The sequence below is a fragment of the Lissotriton vulgaris genome, chromosome 9, assembly GCF_964263255.1.
Source record: "Lissotriton vulgaris chromosome 9, aLisVul1.2, whole genome shotgun sequence".
Lineage (NCBI taxonomy): Eukaryota > Metazoa > Chordata > Amphibia > Caudata > Salamandridae > Lissotriton > Lissotriton vulgaris.
The window spans coordinates 285323748-285343492 of record NC_141697.1 but is presented as its reverse complement, the minus strand read 5'-3'; the positions used below and the strand labels follow the sequence as shown (position 1 = coordinate 285343492).

Sequence of the window (19745 nt, the reverse complement as noted above, 5' to 3'; positions counted from 1 at the left end):
GCGCTCTGGGTTTTCCCAGTGCAGGTGGCAACGCGCTGCACTTTTAAAGGGGATTAGAGATCCCCTTGCAGGCAGGTGCAGTGAGTGACTGCACCCGCCTGCAAGGCGATGTTTGTGGGGGTCCTTGGGGCCCCCATTCCCCCCTCCAGAGGGCTCACATCAGGGATGCACTGTCAGTGCGCCTCAGGAGAGCTCGTTTGCGCCGCGTCTTTAAAATCGCACAGACGTAAAGGGATTCCCTCATTTGCAAGGTGCCACGCTTCAATACAAATGAGGAAACACCCTCTGAAGATAGTCTGGTGCTTTAAGTGCGCCAGCGCTATCGGTATTACAGAAGAGGCCACACAAGCGTCTGCAGCCCCTTTGATAATACCAGAGTGCCCCAGGGGCACGCAAAGCTGGTGCAAACTCCCGTCGAGCTCCCAGGGCACTTAAATAATACGGCCCGAAATGTTTTGCTCATCTCTAAACTAGACAAACAGTACCACAATGTGGTGCACGGTCATAAGTGATGGTGTTGACAACTAAGTGCTGGTGGCGAGTACCAGAAACCACTGGCTCAAATTAAGCACTGTTTTAGTCAGAAGCTAATTGGTAAATCAGGTTGGAGCATATTTGAATGTGCACAGTGACTGTGTTGTTTCACGTTTTTGAAAATCTTTTTTTAGACATAGCTTTATGGATTTTGTTAACGCATATATCACATACTTTGGAGAGGCAACAAGTATACTTCAAGTAAGTAGTATTGTTACTTGCTGAAACTATCATCCTCATTGGAGGTAAAAGCTTTAGCGATTTCTAGTGGTGGGATCAAGAACTGCACCTGAACGCTGTTTGGAATTGCCATGGCTGTCCAGATCACAGAATGCTTGGTATTTTGATGCTTCAATCAATCAATCAAGAAATTTGTATAGCGCGCCTCTCACCCGGAGGGTCTCAAGGCGCTTGGGGGAGAGGGGTCCGCTACTGCTCGAAGAGCCAGGTCTTGAGCTGCTTCCTGAAGGCGAGGTGGTCTTGGGTAAGACAGAGGTGGATGGGGAGGGAGTTCTAAGTCTTGGCTGCCAGGTAGGAGAAGGATCTACCTCCCATGGTGGCTCTTCGGAGGCGTGGAACGGCGGCAAGGGCGTGGCTGGTCGATCGTAGCTGACGGGTGGGAGTGTAGAAGGTCAGGCGGTTGTGGAGGTACCTGGGGCCCAGGTCGTGAAGGGCCTTGTGTGCGTGGGTGGGGAGTCGGAACGTGATTCTCTTGCTGATGGGGAGCCAGTGCAGGTCTCTCAGGTGTCCGGAGATGTGGCTGTGTCGGGGGATGTCCAGGATGAGTTGTGCGGAGGCGTTCTGGATGCGTTGGAGTCTTTTCTGCAGTTTGGCTGTGGTTCCGGTGTAGAGGGTGTTTCCGTAGTCCAGTCGGCTGGTGACGAGTGCCTGTGTGACCGTCTTCCTGGTTTCGGTGGGGATCCATGGGAAGATCTTTCGGAGCATGCGTAGGATGTTGAAACATGATGATGAGACGGCGTTGACTTGTCTGGTCATCGAGAGGGAGGAGTCCAGGTTGCCCTCCTGCTCTCCGCAGTTTTTCAGTCGGGCGTTAGCAAAGACCTTTCGAATTTACTCAAATTATATTTCACTAAACAGTATGTGTAATATGCCAAAAGAGGCTTCACCCAGCCCTCTTTACACATTAGTTTGGGATTGTAACATTTTACTTCCACAGAATACAGCATACAGCATGGGAAAAGTGGGTAAGTCCACTTGAGCCATTGGCTAACTTTACTGTTAGTGATGGTTTTCGACCCTTTCTCAATGAGCACATCCACAATCAAAGTAGTTCCCTCCTGTGCTATGGACTGCTATGGCAATGTGTGTTTTTTCAGACAAAAAAACACATTTTTAGCTTTAGCCAAACTTTTTTTTTTTATTGATGACCGCACAGCCGTTTCTTCAAGGTTTACAAAAATAATGACAAAATAAGCATTGACCAAGCCAAAAGGCTTGCAGACAAATGCCATTGCTTGTGTTTTTTTTGGTTGGTAGGAATAAATTGCAATTTGCTTTAAAATTAAATTACCTTGTTTTCATTGAAATGATTGAGCATCGGACGCCCCTCCCCCCCCCTACACACCCACACATACGTTCTATTGCTATCCTTTTACTGTCTTTTTGTGTCCAGGCAGTCCATAGTGCCACATTGTTCTAGTTTAAGGGCATGCTGTTTTAATTTACCAGAGCAGGAAACAGATGGTAAGCTACCCATAGAACAACTTTGATTTTATTTGATTTGATTTGTAGAGTGCAACTGTAGGAAGGTATGATCCTTCTAGCATGGTTACCCACACTTTTTGCCTGGTGTTAGTGTGTTTTGAACTAACCTGACTGCTAATTACGACCCCAGTCACTCTGTTTTCTCCCTAATTTGACAATGGTAACTACTTTGGTACCTTCCTAATTGGCTACTGGTGTAGCCTTCTATGTCCCTAGTATATGGTACTAAGGTACCCAGGGCATAGGTACACAAGGGACCTCCCATGGGCTGCAGCATGTATTATGCCACCCAAAAGAGACCACTCAAAATTTGACTACAGGCTTGCCATTGCAGCCTGTGTGAGCTAGAGTAAACACAACTCACAACAGATATACATTTTCAGGGTGCTTGGTTATAAGTGTGAGGCTGCCCTGCATGAGCACGGCACCACCTTAAAACCCAGGAGTCGACTCTCTAGGCATTGTAAGTGCAGTCCGCCATTTTATACATATAGTGGACATCAAGTCAAGTACAAGATGTCTAACTATATATTGGCTACGCCAAAATAGGCCATCTTTAGTATCAAACATGGTAGTATCCTACCCCAACAATCATTCCAGTATTGGATGCAGAATCCCATGTACTGGGGGAGGCTCTCCTAGGACCCCCCTGTAGTCCCGGTACCAGCCTTTCCGAGTCTAACAGCAAGCTAGTGCTGCTGCCAACTTCAGGCCCGATTCTACCCTCCTGCTGCTGAGGCAAGCTCCTGCAGTGGAAGGTAGAACAATAGGTTTCCTGCCACATGGAGGTGTGACCACCTCCCAGACAGGACTTAGTGTATTGGGCTGGGGTGGGGGCGCTTGCCAGCGCCACAAGACTGCCTTGAAGGGCACATTTGGTGCCCTCCTTGCATACTCCAGTTGAAACCAGTTTAGGGAGCAGTTTTCTCCCGCTCTGGCGGAAAACTGTACAAAGGACAGGGGAGTATCCTCCACTCTGTCCAGCCCCTCCTCTGGGAGGGACTCCTGAATCGTCCCAACCCTTTTATTTGGGTACCTAAGGGCTAACCTGTCAGTGGCTCTTCAGAGTCATCGTGGAACAAGATTCAGATCTAAAACCACTTCTACTTCTACCATCTGGGCACTTTGGACTTCATTGGACTTCGCTTTGGCAACCGAGACTGCATCTTGGAAGACTCCTGCTTCTCCTGATCTCGTCGTCCTGAAAGTCTTCTGTGTCGTCTGTGCCTATGCTTCATCCAGCTTCTTCTCCAGGCATGTGGGCATCAACGACACTAAAGGAATCTCCATTGGAGTGAAAGAGTCACTCCACTGCATCTGCAGGCACCGCAACTAAACTGACCGGCCTGCTGCTCCTGGCGTCCTCCGAACTTCGAAAAGGCCCAGCAACACAGGTGGTGGTTCTGCAACTCCCACAAGGCTTGCATTGTCTTCTCACTGGGTTTGAGGCTAGTATCCCTCGTTGGAACAGCACCCCTGTGCACCGCGACAACTTGCCGTTGGCAGGGCTTGATGACTCTCTTCTCTAGAGATCTTCTGACTCTAAGAAGCTCCAGCCCCCAGCATCTCTCCCTGCCAAGATCTTCATCCTAACCTTATCTCGTCCTCACATTATCCTCTGCACCGTGGGCCTGCATCTTTGGTGAGCTGCTCGAGGTCCTCTTGCGACTCCTGTGCCTTCGGCCTGTGGGTCCTCTTGAGGGTCTTCTTTGGCTCCAGTGGGCTCCCATGCTTGCTCAGGGCCTCTACTGACTCTCCTGTACTTGGTGAGTCCCTTGGACCTTGATGCTCTCGACATTGCACCTTCTTGGTTTTCTATGTCTGTTGCTACTGTCAAGGCTTGTTGGGGCTCCCACCGGACACGGACCCCCTGTTTCTAGACTTCTGGCATGGGACAGCTCGTGAACGGCTCCTGGTCTTCCACAGTGTCGCCTGGTCCTCACTGCTGCAGCAATAATGTCACAGTCCACTCTTCTGCATCTTCTGTTATTATTGGTCATTGGTCTTCCGTGACTCCTGGTCACTCCAGAGTGGCATAGACTCTGTCCCATCTGCTTGCAGGTACTCCTCTTCTAGAATCCACCCATGGATTCCTCCAGACTCTTTCACCTTCTTCGCCAGTGGCATCTTCACTGAAGTACTCCATTGTGGTCTGTGGCGGTGTCTGACGTCAATTTGCATCTATGCATCCGGCTTCCTTGGTGTAGGTATCCTGATTCCTGGGGTATCCCCGGAAGGGTTGACTCTCCAACCTTCCATCTTCCATAGTGTTTCTTCAGGGTCCTCTGGGAAGGGTCCTTCTTCTGCAAAACTGCAACATCAGCCTCCCCATTGACTTACAGTGAGTATGCAGGTGTGTTTCCAGTCTGCACACGGCCTCCGTGGGGTTCCTAGTTACTTACCTTGGGCGGTTTCTTGGTTCCCTAGCTCTTCTTAGTCTCCGGGGTCAAGTCTCAACTTCGGTCGCGGTTTGCATTCCACCTTATTAGTATATGACTAGCAGCCCGTCCCGACGTTGTCCAGGTATGAATTGCTTCCGGCCAGTAGTATATTGTTTTGTAGGATTTCGTTTTGATAGCATTTCTTATCTGTGACAGGCCTGTGAAACGCTCCGATTCACAGTGCACTGCTGATGCACTTAAGAGTGCGCGTTCAGTAGTGTGTGAACTCGAGTTTCCCTACTTTATTTTTCCTTGCAATATTATATAGCCCGAACTCGACAACATGGCATGAGCATAATTTACATTACAGAAGAACACATTCATTTGTGGTAGGCACGGGGAGACAAAGCGATTTGCTTGGAATCACAGGATGTTCAGCTGATGCTGAGATTCAAACGTAGCTCCCCAGCTCTAAAGTTCGCAATTCTAGAACTTGTGGCGGGAGGTGTGTCTAAAAGTGTATGTCGGTGCTGGCCATCAATGAGAGAGACATGTGCATTTTTCAAATGGGTGGTAAAAAAATATGCGTATGTTGCTGGAGATGCGGGCCGCCGTGCCACAAATGTACTTACCGGGGGAGGGAAAACACCCAGTATTCCGCAACTTTCTTTCCGCATACCATCACTCCGCATACTTTCATTACGAAAGTATCATGACTTTCCAATGCCATTATAACGCATGGCATTACATTTTATATGATTTTACCACGCATACATTTACAACGAAATTCGTTGTAAATGCATGAATGGTAAAAGCATGTTTTTTTTAATGTTTGGATAAGGTAAGTATGGGTATAGGGGTATATTTTTTGGGGTACTAAGGTATATGTTTTGGGGTGTTTGGGTATTTTAAGGGTTCAGATATAGTTTTGGGATATGGGCCACAGGGGTAGTTTTAGGGTTTAGGGATAGGTATGGGTTTTGGGGTACAGGGGTATTTTTAGGGTTGAGGGCTAGGTTTGGGTTTTGGGGTATAGGGGTATTTATTAGGGTTCAGGGGTAGGTTTGGATTTTGGGGTACAGGGGTATTTCAAGGTTTCAGGGCTAGGTTTCCGTTTTGGGGTACAGGGGTATTTTTAGGGTTCAGGACTAGGTTTGGGTTTTGGGGTACAGGGGTATTTTAGGGTTCAGGGGTAGGTTTGGGGTTTGGGGTACAGGGGTATTTTAGGGTTCATGAGTAGGTTTGGGGGCACAGTGTATTTTTACGGTTCAGGGCTAGGTTTGAGTTTTGGGGTACAGGGTTATTTTTAGGGTTCAGAGGTAGGTTTGGGTTTTGAGGTACAGGGGTATTTATAGGGTTCAGGGCTGATTTTGGGGTACAGGGGTATTTTTAGGATTTAGGGATATGTTTGGGGGTACAGGGTATATTTATAGGGTTTAGATGGGTTAGTGTTTAAGGGTGTTGGGGTATTTTAAGGAGTAAGGTTGGGTTATGATTATGGGGTGCAGGGGTATTTAAAGGGAGCAGAGTGGGATTAGCATACGATATGAGACATGGCATGAAGGGCGGAACGTACCACACGCCCCCCAGCACACGCCCACAAGGGACTACTTTGCTGGCACAGTTCTTTTACCTTTTAAATGTATATGGTGGGTGTCTGCAAAGCCTATGTCCTTCTGCTGCAACTGCCCTTTCCAACGCTGTATTGGGTGTTGTGATTGGTGTTGTGGTTCCTGAGATTACCCGCCTCAAAGGTTTGGGCTCTCTCTTTATTATATTAGTATGGATTTGGTCTCCCCCTGGAGACCACTATGTATTTGTGCTATTTACCTGTTCTCCTTTTGAAATATTGTGTGTATTGTTTTTTTATCTCCGGGTAGGAGATATACCAATGTGTTAGTGAGTGTGTATAATAAATTACTATTTTTATAACTTCACTGTGTGGTTCTTTTTCTTTTAACCTAAACTACATGATTAGTACTGGTAAAACAAGCTTCTTAACACTCCTTCAGGACTAAGCCTGAAGGCTATTCTCCATAGCTGCCACTTAGAGAGCTTTCTAAGGTTGTCTACGACTACTAAAATAACCAAAAGGGTTGTCTTGATTAGTGCAGGCTGCTTCACTTAAATAGGTGTGCACCATATACTAAGCCAGCCTCCTACAGCAACAAATGCCCAAAAGCGTCAGTGCGCTATAGTCACAATTATAAGGGTCCAGTAGTCCACCAACGAGAATGTAATACGCAAACTCCAAAAGATAGCCTATAGCATGAAAAGCCAGGTCTTCAATTCCTTGTTAAATGGGGAATGAGATCTAATACTGGTCAAGTGACTTGGCAGTGAGTTCCACAGTCTCGCTCATGCGACTGAGAAGGCTCTAACTCCCCATTTCTTCTGCTGAAATCCGGGCACTGTCACCAGATTAAGGGGAGCTGAGTGAAGATTTCTAATAGGGGCGTAGCTATGAAACATATCCCTAGGGAGAGGTGTGACGCCGTGGCCAGGGTGACTGACTCCGGAATCTGGGGATCACGGTTCGATCCCCGGGGCCGGCGGCAGATTAGCCCAGCACCATGTGACTCTGGGCAATAGCTTGCTTAATCTTCCCGACGGCCCCCAGCGCCTAGAGACCCTAACGGGTGATGGTTCGCGCTTTACAAATGTGGATTATTATTTGATAGAGGGCCTTGTGCACTAAGTGGACGTCCTTGAACATAATACGTTTTTTGTAGGGAGCCAGTGAAGGTCAGTTTTCCCTTGGTCACTGACTATCGTTTAGGAATGTCCAAGGTGAGTCACACCAGTGCATTCTGCACTGGCTGTAGTTTAGCTTGGGTCCTCTTGTTGGTATCCAAATATAGGCCATTACAGTGGTCGAATCTAGGCATGACTCGTGCCAGAGCCACTTGTTTTCGTGCTGCAAGGGGAATGAAAGGAAACCTTTTCCTTAATGTTCTGATCAGCCAGGAACACTTTGATACCACACGATTGGCCTGGAGTTCTAGGGAGAGCTGACAGTCTAGCAGGACCTCAGGTTCTTAGACTTCTCAGTAGGCATAGGTATAGTACCTAATTGATTATATCTCATTGAAGGATAAAGTGGAAATCAAATTACATTGCTAAGACTGTGGATGAAACCAAGGAACTCTTACATGCCACTCTGTACCTCTATGATATAATATATATGTAGTGTCACTTGCACACCGACTTTGTCTCCAGAGCTTTGTACAACAATCACCAGGGAGTGTCTTGTGCTCTTAAGTAGATGCAACAAACCAGAGTGTTTGCCACTAGTAACTCTGAACAGCAGACACAGGGTTTCACAACACTGGTCTCACGAAGGGTTAAATCACTTTGAATTCAGGAAAGAATGAACCTACAGTTCTTTGGGGTGCACGTAGAGGAAGGCTTGTGGATACGATGCCCTTCTTTATGGTTCAAAGCAAGAAAATGCCAATGCCTGTAGCCTCTGTGTTCGCTCCTCCCAACCTGGCAGTGCTGCTTTTCTGCCTCGCCTCCTCCAGCTGTTACTTCCTATCATCTAATCTTGTTTATTTGGTTTCCAGGAATCACAGCAGCAGAGGGAGATCATTGAGGAGAGGTACTCCAAGTACAGGGAGATTGTGAGCTCTCTGCAGCAACAGCTAGAAGATTCAAAGCGCAGGATTCAGGAGTACAGAGTAAGCATCTCCTTGCACAGACGCTTGTGCATCTTCCTCTGGTATGATCTGATAATCGCATGCTGTTGGCTCCTGTTCATCTCTCCTGACACATTTTGGGTCATATTTATGAAATGGGGTATTACTTTTGAAAAGATTATGCTCCCTGTTGGTGAAACAGCCATTACAACACTGCGGTTTCCCTGCATAGCATTACAACACAAGCATTACCAGGCGTGCGTTGTAACAACCCGTAGTCATACCACGCATTTTTTACAAATCATGTGCTTTTACCATGCATGCCTTTACAACGAATTTCGTTGTAAAGGTATGTGTGGTAAAAGCACATACCTTGTAAAAAAAAAAATAGGCAATCCACGTCGTTGTGAGGAAATAAAGGCTCTTCCATTTCCTCACAGCGACGTCCACCCCCCCTCAGACGACCAGAGGGAACCATGAACCACGAGGAGAGAGAGGTAAGGGGGATTGGGCCTGGGGGGGGGGGTTACTTTTTAGGGTAAAAGTGGGTCGGGGTGTGTGTCATGCAGGGTACTGTTTTAGGGTTTAGGGTAGGGTTGTGGGGTCATGCCGGATAGTGTTTTAGGGTTGGGAGAGGGTCATGCACTGTAGTGTTTTAGGGTAGGGAGAGGACTGGGGTCGGGGTGTCGTGCAGGGTAGTGTTGTAGGGTTTAGGGTAGGGTCGGGGGTCGTCCATTGTAGTGTTTTTGGGTGGAGAGAGGACTGGGGGGTTGGGGAAGGGTCGTGCAGGGTAATGTTTTAGGATTTAGGGTAGTGGCGGGGGTCGTGCAGGATAGTGTTGTAGGGTAGGGAGAGGACTGGGGAACGGGGTGTCGTGCAGGGTAGAGTTTTAGGGTTTAGGGTAGGGTCGGGGGTCGTGCAGGGTAGTGTTTTAGGGTAGGGAAAGGATTGGGGCTTGGGGGGTCGTGCAGGGGTACTAAATTAGGGTAGAACCTTTTACCAAGAGTATACCTTTACCACTCATGCCTTTGCGTTGTAATGGCATGGGTGGCAAAGGCATATTCGTTGTAAAAGTATGCGTTGTAATGGTAGGTTGTGGTGAATGACTATGCGTAGAATTACCCTCGTTGTAATGACACGTGTGCTATTAGTACGTGTTGTCATATTCTCCATGTTGTAATCCACAATGCCATCATCATGACTCCTAGTGCAACAGGAAAGGTGTTTTTTCATTTATGTATCCCACAAAGATGCTCATGTGATCACACAGCACTGAATGGTTGTCAAATGTTTTCTTCCTCCCTATAATTCCATTATACTAAGACTATCATCAGTCTAGTCACTATCCTTTGATCTGAACAACCACCCTATAAAGTTTCAGATGTAATAGTTTGCTACATAGACATTCCTTTACGAACTAATCTATTCTTAATTTACACCCTGTGCTTCACTTTATTTTATAACCAGAGATTGCATTTCTGTTCCAAATTGTATATCTGTCCATCACGTTTCGTATTTTTTTTAAGTGTGTTCATTTCAGTAGAATACGTAAATTTTTTCATCTTCCCTGACTCCCAATGGAACCCATGCATCTTTATTCAGGCCACTAGTATCACAGGTAACCATTATTATGATCAGGGTTTAGCTCTTTCAATGTTCAGTCTCTTTTCTGTAGGAAAGTATAATTTCGATCAAAATATTATTTGGAAATCGAATATGTAGCCCCAATTCTCATTTATTTCGATTGAGAAAATGAGTAAATATCCCAGAAAGACCTGTGTGTTTATAGTGGTGAAGCATCACTTTTACTGCGCTCGTTGATCAATACTTGGGAACTGAATTTTCAAATGCTCTTATAAAAGGGGGATATCTGAATGTGATGACCATCACTGATATGTGTTTCATCTAAAGATGCAAGCAGATAGCACTAGGTTCCCAATTAAAGCACAGATATTGGGACAGTGTTTATATCAGTGTATTATTACATGTGCCACTGACTGTGCAGAAGTATGAAATATTTGTGTTGAAATTTTTATTAATTGACTTAAAGGCGGTCTATTTTGGTGGATTCTGATCAATGCTATTGAAGGTGTGCTGTAGTTTAATGTTCTTTATTATAACAGGTTCAGGACATCTAATGCAAGTCAGTAGAAAATTGTTTTCTCATTGACGGACGTCTCAATTTCTGTTCCAGCCATCTCTGACCTTCAGGGGAGATCCTGCCGAAATCCCTCCCAAAATCTGGATACCTATTTAGTGTCTTTACTTACCAAGAACTCTCTTGCAATGTTTAAGCCAGCATGAGCACATCTTGTGCTAATCTTGACTCTGGTACTGTTCCGCTGGAGGGTGGGTCCATACAGCTTTTGCTGCTGAGAAGTGAGGTGACATCTTTCCCAAATAGAGCCGCCTGTGTTGCATCACCCCAGCGAATGGGCTGAAAGCGATGGGCCTGGTCCTTTTATATGGTCATAAATATTGAGGCCACTGGTTGTAGGTGAGGTCTTTAGATAGACTGTGGTTGATGTTGAGTGTCTGGCCAGGAAGGTCCGTTTGGTTTTGTGTTGCAGTAAAGGCAAGCTAATTTATTATAAAAAATCTCGGCCTGTCTTTCTTTTATGCCTCCATGCTGTTTGAACCTCTTGGTGATATTAGTGGGCATGTTGCATGTGGATGGGTTCTGTATTTGCCACTGGCGGAGTTCCCGGTTTCTCTTTCTTGCTCTCTTTGCTGCATTGATGTCATGAAGTTTGGTTCTTCCTTGTTGAATATGAATTAAGCCTTTGTCGAAAACGCTACCCCAGAGTGGCTTAGCTGAAACCATCGCAGGTTCTCTAGGAAACATATATGAATTCTTGCATTCGATTACTCAAAGCCATGTCTGCATGTGTAAATTAACTTTGTGTGCAATTTTCCATATGAAAATGTATTTCAATCCTGCAGTTGTTCTTTGGAATTTTTTTTTTTGTTGTCATTGAGAAATTGTTTTTCCTCATGGAGACTCGGCCTTTACCCTGGACCATCCAACATTTAAGGCTGTGTTCTTTTCCCATTCCCACTCTGGTAACATATTTACTCCTGCCTCTGACAAGAGAAGATCTCAGCTGGTTTCCAAGTAGGGAATGGGCCGTGTAATAGTTTGCGAGTACCCACAAACAAGCATTTTTGTAAGTGTTCCCGGTCTTCCCTTAGATCTTCTTGAGGTGGATGGCAAAGCTCTGTTTGGAAACCAGTTACAAACCTGGCTGTTTTTCTCCCTGTTGAAGGGTGGTTTTTCATTTCCTTGCCATTACACCTGGCGCCAGAACGCCCTTCTGGGCAGCTGTTTGTGCTCTATAAATTCACATATATCGTATATCATTTCTATGCATTCCGGCCCTAGGACTCCCACTCCCTGCCCTGGGATATGGCTGTCCCTAAAAAGCACGTTATCAGTTAAACAATGTTTTTTGAATGACAAACATTACTTTAAACGTGTGCGTGTTAAAAGAATTGAAATGTGCAAATGGTTTTGCAGATCAGACCCAATCAGTGCAAAATGGAAATGGCGTGAGGACTAGCGCAAGCCAATGAATGAGCTTGAGCTGTGAAGCCCATACTTACTGCTAGTCCTTATGTTTCTCGTTTAGGGCCCGCCAGTGACTTATGCCACATATGCATGTCACTGAAGTCACAGCATACACACCTCACAAGCCAGCAGTGCAAGTAAAATTGAGAACTTTGAAAAATGCTTCTTCCTCTTAGCTAGCCTCCGCCGGAATGATGATCAGATTAACAGCTTTGGAAATATGATAAAATGTCGACATTCGCCAGGTCGCCTCCATTCCTGCTGGAACCTTCGCCCTCCCCGTCCGAGCTGGCTCTCCTGGCCCCTGCACTTTACCAAAAGACCGCAACACTGATTACCCTTCAGATAAGAGCAGGACTGCACTGCTTCCATTTTGAAGAGCCTAATTGGTTTTCGCTCAACAAACACTTGCTGTCACCACAGCAGTAAATCGCACAGACTGTTCAGAACTAATTTGGCAGGACTTATCTGATTCCACTGGTCAGCCAAAAGCATTTTAATTGAAGCAATCCCTCTTTCTGCCTGGCTGTGTCCCTTCTTCCCATTTTTCAACTTCCTGATATGCAGGTTTTGACTCCTAAAGGGGGCCGGGAGAGTCCTCTCTGACCTCCTTTACCTTGTCCTTCCACACACTTTCTCGTCCTGCTGCAGATTGTGCCAGAAGTGTAGCAGGGTGCGAGGGTCCCCATCACAAAAAAGGATAAGCCCCCAGCCCCTGGTTTTATAGCAAAAAAATGATAATTGGGGTGCATTGGACATCACAGCCACCTGCACCTGCTACATTATTGATATGTGAATGTTTTTGTACTTGTATAGCGCACAGCTACCCACAGTGGGTTTCCCGGCGCTTGTACGAATACCGCAAGGGAACCCTTCCTGGCTTTCCCTGTGAAGTGCCCACTCCTGGGTACCCCCATGGTGCAGACCAGGCTTCCCTCGCGTTGTGGGGGCCGTTGTGGAGACTAAGCAAGCTATTGCCCAGAGTTGCAGCGTGGGACCCATGATCAGAATAAGCACTGAGGCGAGAATATCCGGTCAGGGGAATTAATGAGTCCGAGACACACCGGGGCAGGAATCGAACCCTGGTCCCTGGACAGAGCTCTGCATCGAGGTCTGCCTGCTCTAACCATTGAGCCACACTTCTCCACTTCTTCATAACTAGGAGACTGCCTAGCATCAGTGTTTGCTTGCAAGATTATAGATAGTTCCTTTTCTGAAGAGCTCAGTAAATTCTTTGGGATTTGACTTTGGCCATATTTTAATGCAAACGATTCCTGGTAAAAGGAACCTCGAGGCGATGATCCGTACTGCATCGTGGTTGCCAACCACTCACCTATTTGTAAAATAATGTAGTTTTTGTCACTCCACAAGAACAAGCACAGGTTCAACTCTAAAACCAGTGATGCGTGTTGTTTTGGGCATGGGTCCATTGCCTTGAGAAGCTGTTTTGATCATCAGGTTATTCCTGTCACAAGCATTATTTTGCCCTGTTAGACTCTTTGTACCTATTCTATAATGTTTCTCTTTTTGGATGATTGTCTCCGGGCATTTGCTTTCTTTTGCCGAGTGATATTTGGATCTGAATCAATTGACCCCCCCCCCATCTGCTGTCATTCAATGTGTCTTATTCCAACCCTGTGTATACTGTATAAAGTAGGGGTTGCCACTGATGGAAAGAAAGGCATGCCTTGCATTTCCGTTGCGTTTTGTATATAGTCGCACGGGGTATTACAAGGTATGGTGGTTTAGTCTTTGCCTAAGAGATGGTCTCACTTTAGCTGAATTCAATGACCAAGAATGAGGTATCACTTTGGAATTGGTTTAGCAGAGGTTTAAAAGAGCTGCCAGGTAACGTTAGCTAGGATCTGTACTTCCGCTAACTTACACCAAGTCACCTACCATTCACAAGAGGCCATAAGCATTTGAGCTGAACTCAATTTACAGACAAGGTCTCAACTTATTGTTACTGATTAATGAAACCGCTTTCACTCTCAGTGTTTTGACTTTTACTCTTTTTTTTGCATAGCCATATTACATAATACATACATGTGTTGTAAATTTAACCTAAAGAGTTGGCCAGGGCACCTTCAGTAAAACAAGCAAGCAGCCTGGAAGTCTCCTTCTACTACGCATAGGCATAAGAAGCTGAAGATGCATACGTTTGGGGGTCTGAATGGGTTCTTCCAGGCATCATTGCCAGAGTAGATAGCTATGGCGCAGCCTTAAGTCGTGCAGAAGTAGAGCGTGAGATAAAAGCAGCCCTGGTAATTGTCGACCCATATATATGTGGTTAAAAATTAGGACTAACACATCAATTTATAACGCAATATTCTTATCAGGTTGACAAAATAGTAATTTGTTTTGCAGGCAGTTCTGCAGAGAAACTCATTAAGTATTCTAATGCTTCTGGGTCTGACACAGTACCAAAGATAATCATTTCTCAGCAGCATCAAATCATTTGCATTCCTACAAGAAGAAATGCTGGTTGCTCAGAGATGGTTTAAGGGTTGGAAAGGCCAAGAATCCCGCAGGCCTAATTGCCATTTTTTTGGTAACTCTGTTGGAACATGTGTCTAGCAGTGGCGTAACAAAGGCCCCCCCCCAAACACTGCAGTGCTGGGGCGGGGGGGGGGGGGGGGGCTGAGCTCCAGATCAGCACAGTTCTCTGGCCTGAGAGCTCCTGAAAAAGCCCAAGCGGGGGGGGGCGGGGGGGGGGGGGGGGGACATGTACTTTGCAGGGGGGCCCCCTCAAGTTTCTTTACACCTCTGGGTCTAGAATAGAAGAGAAATTACTTCCTCGTTTATTAGCTGTTGGGTTTCCAGCCTAACATCCAAACCTAGATACTATATTTGCTATGAATGTATCACATATAGCCGATTAATGGTTGATACATGTTTCCCACAGATTGATGTTGAGGAGAACCAAATGAAAGGGCTTGTGAAGACACTTCATGTGGTCACCTTGAGAATCAGGGACAGTCTGTGCCTTGTAAATTTCAAATATAAAATAGCCTGAGTAAGTCTTCTTCTGTACTTCTCAACACTCTCCACCAGCGCAAAGACACCTAGCTACACAGACGTGTGAGAAAGTGTCTACCGTTGTGGATGAGGGACACAGACAGTGCTTTAGACATATGTGCACAGAAATGCAAGAATGAGGAACATTTGCATCCAAGTTAAACTTTATCCAATACATTTTAGTTGTGTTGTTTATCAAAAGATATGCAATTTACTACGCATGCCCACCAAGGCTGCTGCTGGGAGATTTTTTGCAAAAGAAAGAAAGGGAATGACTGAACTCTGCCAGATCATTGCAGTGGTACCTGTAGTCTCTTTAATTAGTCTAGATAACGAGCAGACCTTTGAAAACAATCACATTTCTTTTCAAACCTCCCAAAAATGTTACTTCGTGTTCTGCTGTCCCAAATAAGTACGCCCACAGATCCTTTTAGAAGGATCACAGTTGACCGCAAACTTTTCTTTAAACTCACAGGAACCCACAATAGATATTACTTTTCCTTGTATAAGACAGTTACCTTGTCCAGCTGCACCATGGAGACCTGTACCATCATTATAGACATTTTCTTGCTCTCATTTCGTTTTGTCCTCCTCCCTGTTCCTAGAGCTAAGCTGAACGTTGTTTTGCTTTTGTACTGCATTGACCTTGTGGATTGTGCAATAGAGAAAATATCTATTACCCTGAAGACGAGGATGACTCACAATCCCCACTCCCTGTTGTTGCCTCTCACTTGTATTCTGTAGCTATTATTAACAAAGAAAAGCCAGACATGCAATTAGATCAATTGGCCATGAAAAGGATAGAATCTTCACTCTTGAACTCCTCAGCTAAGCCAGAGATCCCGAGGCATTCTTATGGCATTTGTAGGCTATTTTGTTGATGTTGTTGGGCTTTACTTTCCTTTATTAGCAGATCCAGTTACATTTCCACCTTTGGTGAGTGTGTGCTCTTTGTTTTTCATCTCTTTCACTTGGCTGTCGAGGTCATTTCTTTCAGGTATTGGACCGTCATATTGAGTTTATACATTTACCAGAAGAGATGATATAGAGTTCACTATACCCTCACAACTCCTCGCGCTGGATCCAGGACAGGGAAGTACTGTCTGGAGGAAAGCTACTCGCTGGGCTTTTTTGTTTTGGCTTTTTTTGTTTATTTCTGATCTAGTACTTCAAGGATCAATAAATAGTATGAGTGTCTTTGGCTTTACCTTTTTTGATGTTTTTGTAGTTGGCCAGTGTCCTTCGTGGTTATTTACCCGCCTACCACCTGCATTTGCTATTGTCCCCTCTTAACTATCGTTCTGTTTATATTTCACCTTGTAAACTATCTTAGAGGAACATGCTTGTATGCTGTGCGTCTACTTGCCCCTTAGACTGCTGCCTTGCGTTTCCCAAATAAATCATCTTTAACACAGGATTTTTTGTGGCAACTTGTCAGGTCTTCTGTAATTTGTGCCTGACTTCAAGATGGTCAGCTTCTATTCCGCTATAACCCTCTCTTTCTGGATCCTACAGCCTTACTTTCTCATCACCTGCTGTGCCATGAGGATCGGACCACTACCTGCTCTCCCTAGATTCACCAAGCAGTCAACTCTGATGTCTTTATCTCTTCACCACGAGCTAAGAGTACAATGCCCGGTGCATCTCTTTTCCCAAATTGACCACTTCTTTATCAAATAGACGTACTTTGGCCTACTTTAAATGCTTCTCACTAACTCTGCCTGTCCTTGTCCTCTCAGGAGTCTGACTGATAATGTCTTGCAGAGATTTAGGGCACTAACTTCAACAGCTATTAGGTAGGGCTGCTCTACACTAGTGGAAGAAGCTATGCCTCTTATGAGCGATTTAGTATTGACTGTAAAGCCTCAGATACATTTTGGATGCAGGTGTGTAGTTGTAGGTAGGTTAGCATATTGCTTTATATTCTTTATTCTTGTTACTGCTGCTCAAATGGCAGTCTAGAAGGCTGTTTGTATTAGTGGAAGCGGGAAAGGTGGGCCATCTTGTCAGGCAGACTGGGCTCCTCTTTTTTTAATTTTATTACAGACAGTTCTACGCAGTACAAACCGGTAAGTCTACTTTACAGATAAGCACACAGAAAAACAAATCAATATATGTAAACAACGATAGTTCATGGTATTAAAGAGACTGGAGGTAGAGAAGAAAGATAAGGAGGCTACAAAGTTTTGTGGAAATCCGAACTTTTGACGACTTTGTCAAGAGAGATCTTTAGAAGCATAGTGTATTGCATAGAATAAACAAGAGCATTCATACTGAAGCAGTACATACTTTTACACCTGCTGACAAGCTTAGTAAGGGAGGAGCAAGGGAAAGGTGGAAAGGAAGGAACACAAAGAGGCAACAAAACAGAACTGTACTGCAACGGGATATAAGGACATGTCTGCCATAGCTAACATTCTTTTTAATTTTACCTTCTTAGTTTTTAAGTGCATAACTGGTAGGTCATGCAGCTTGGGTGGCAGACCAAAAGGGAGAAGATGCAATTAAATTAAGCAATATTCCATGATTATTGGGTGCAGTCAGGAAAGTTTTCTGTAATGTATTTTCTGAGCCGCAGATTCCTCACCTTTTGAATATTCGTCAGACTGGATTGGGAAACTTTTCAGCAGTATCACCAAGATGTTGGACCGGGCCCATTCCGCAGGGTCATACCAGATGTTTTACTTTCCTCCACCATTTGTGCTGACCTTGTCTTTGCTGGCTTCAGGACTCTGTACTTTACCAGTGCTGAAGTGCTTGTGCTCACTACTTAAAACATGGTAGAATTGGAGTATACCCAATTGACATGTTTAATTTGCTTGTAGATGTTATTGCATGTACGCAGGGCCTGTAAATTAAATGCTACTTGTGGGCCTGTAGCACTGATTGTGTCACTCACTTAAGTAACCCTTTCAAACAAGCCTACCAATCCAGCCTGTATGCGCAGTTTTCCACTGCCGTTTTGACTTTGCTAAATTAACCTTTTGCCAGGCTCAAACCTTCTTTTTTAATAAATATAAGTCACCCATAGGTTAGGCCCTGAACATCCCCAGAGGGCATGGTGCAATGTATATAAAAAGTAGGACATGTACTTTTACATTTTCCCATGTCCTGGTAGTGAAATACTCCTACATTAGTTTTTCATTACTGAAGGTCTACCTCTCCCATATGATAACATTGGAGTTACCTTATTACATTTTATAAGTGCAATTTCCAAATGGTAACAGGTAGACCATTCATGTTTGGTGTCTATGAAATTGTAATTATAAACCCTCTTTAATGGTAAAGTTTTATTTTTCATTACAATTTTAGGAATTATACTTTTAGAAGATTGACACTTTCCTATTTAAAGCCCTTTTTTGCCTGTAGCCTCTCTTGGGTCACATGACTGGGTGTGACTGCCAGTTAGACTTTGTGAATTCCTCCCAGACAGTCACACAATAGAGGGATTAAGTGTGCCTGAATGGGCCATCTGCTGGCAGGATGGGGGAAAGGGCACAGCTGAGCACAACCCTACTTGCAACTGGATAGCCAGTGCTATGCCATCAAGCAAAGGGCCTAACCACCCCACATTGTTACTTCAGCTAGCTTAAGGCCAGGGCAGTGAAGGCAGGAGATTTCATGCACTTCAAAGACACTGTCTAGAAACTTCTCCGACCTTCCTGAACCAGAGTTAAAAGGAGCACTTCAGACACCAGCTCTTCATTACCCCTCTGGACCTGTGGATACACTGCCAGGAAGAAGGACTGCTGTGCTGCTGTAAGGACTGCCACTTTTCTGGACTGCTGCTCTGACGGAACTACTGTCTTGCTGTGCTGACCTGCTGCCCTCTTGCCTGGGTAGGAAAAACTGGATCTGCAAGTGTATCTTGATCCTAGGACTCCCGAGTGACTCCAAGGCCTAGTCTGCTGGCCTTGTGATCCGAGCCTCAGCAAGTGATAGAGAACAATAGTATCCAGGCAATAAGAATAATCTGGCAAAAAAGGCAATATAGTACAATAATATATAAACACAAGTAAAAGAAAGCAAGATAAGCATTAATTATAATCACATATAACATTTAATACCGTTGATACAAAATGATAAAAATTGTTACATTGTTAACATCAAATATAAAATAACATTAAGAGAAAACAGATAAACTAATCTCTTAATCTCAAAAGCAGAGGTGGAAACTGTAATGGCTCCCACTGCTGATGGCTCGGGTCAGTGTCAACGCGTTTCGACACAGAGTGTCTTCATCAGGACCTTATCAGCACCTTATCAGCATATTTCTAAAATTTATGGGAGGATAACCGGGAAACTTTTACTTGTGTTTAAATAGATATATTTCATCAGATCTGATAAATTGCACTAACATATAATGCAAGAGAGTATTTATAATACATTTTACCGCAAAAAAGGACATTAGAGAGAGACAAAATAGCAAAGTATATACATTCAGATTTTTAACAATTTTTTATACTTATTGACCGCTACTTGGAGACCACTATTTTATGACACGATCTTTGAGTAAGCTTGCAGGAAAACTGAAACACATACACACATCATTATATAAAAAAGAATGAAAAATAGGTCACATAGGAGCATACATAGGTGGTATATATTCTGGTCCTTAGAAGAAAAAAGAAAAAAGAAGTGGATGGATCCTAAGTATTGAAATCCTACCTAATTTATAAGTTATTTTAGCAGCCTCAGCGACATAAAAGTCTCCCCAACATCCTGCAGCACACCCTGGACCCAGCTGCAGCAAGTTTCTGACCCCCAAATGGTTCCCTCAGGTCCTGGACCGCTGGTGTGGTTCAAAGGAGCCGAATTCAAGTATATGGGCTGTTCTTGACCACAAACGGGCCTGTTTGCACCAAGACCTCACTGCTCGCA

General features: G+C 44.8%; 1 protein-coding gene across 1 annotated transcript in view; it reads left to right on the top strand.

The window, feature by feature from the left end:
* CEP128 (centrosomal protein 128) overlaps positions 1-19745 on the top strand; it is a 757252-nt gene that overhangs the window by 682310 nt on the left and 55197 nt on the right. Inside the window, exon 21 of the mRNA XM_086937589.1 lies at positions 8207-8320. Within this exon, the coding sequence (XP_086793715.1) occupies positions 8207-8320 (114 nt within the window). The remainder of the gene's footprint in view (positions 1-8206; positions 8321-19745) is intronic.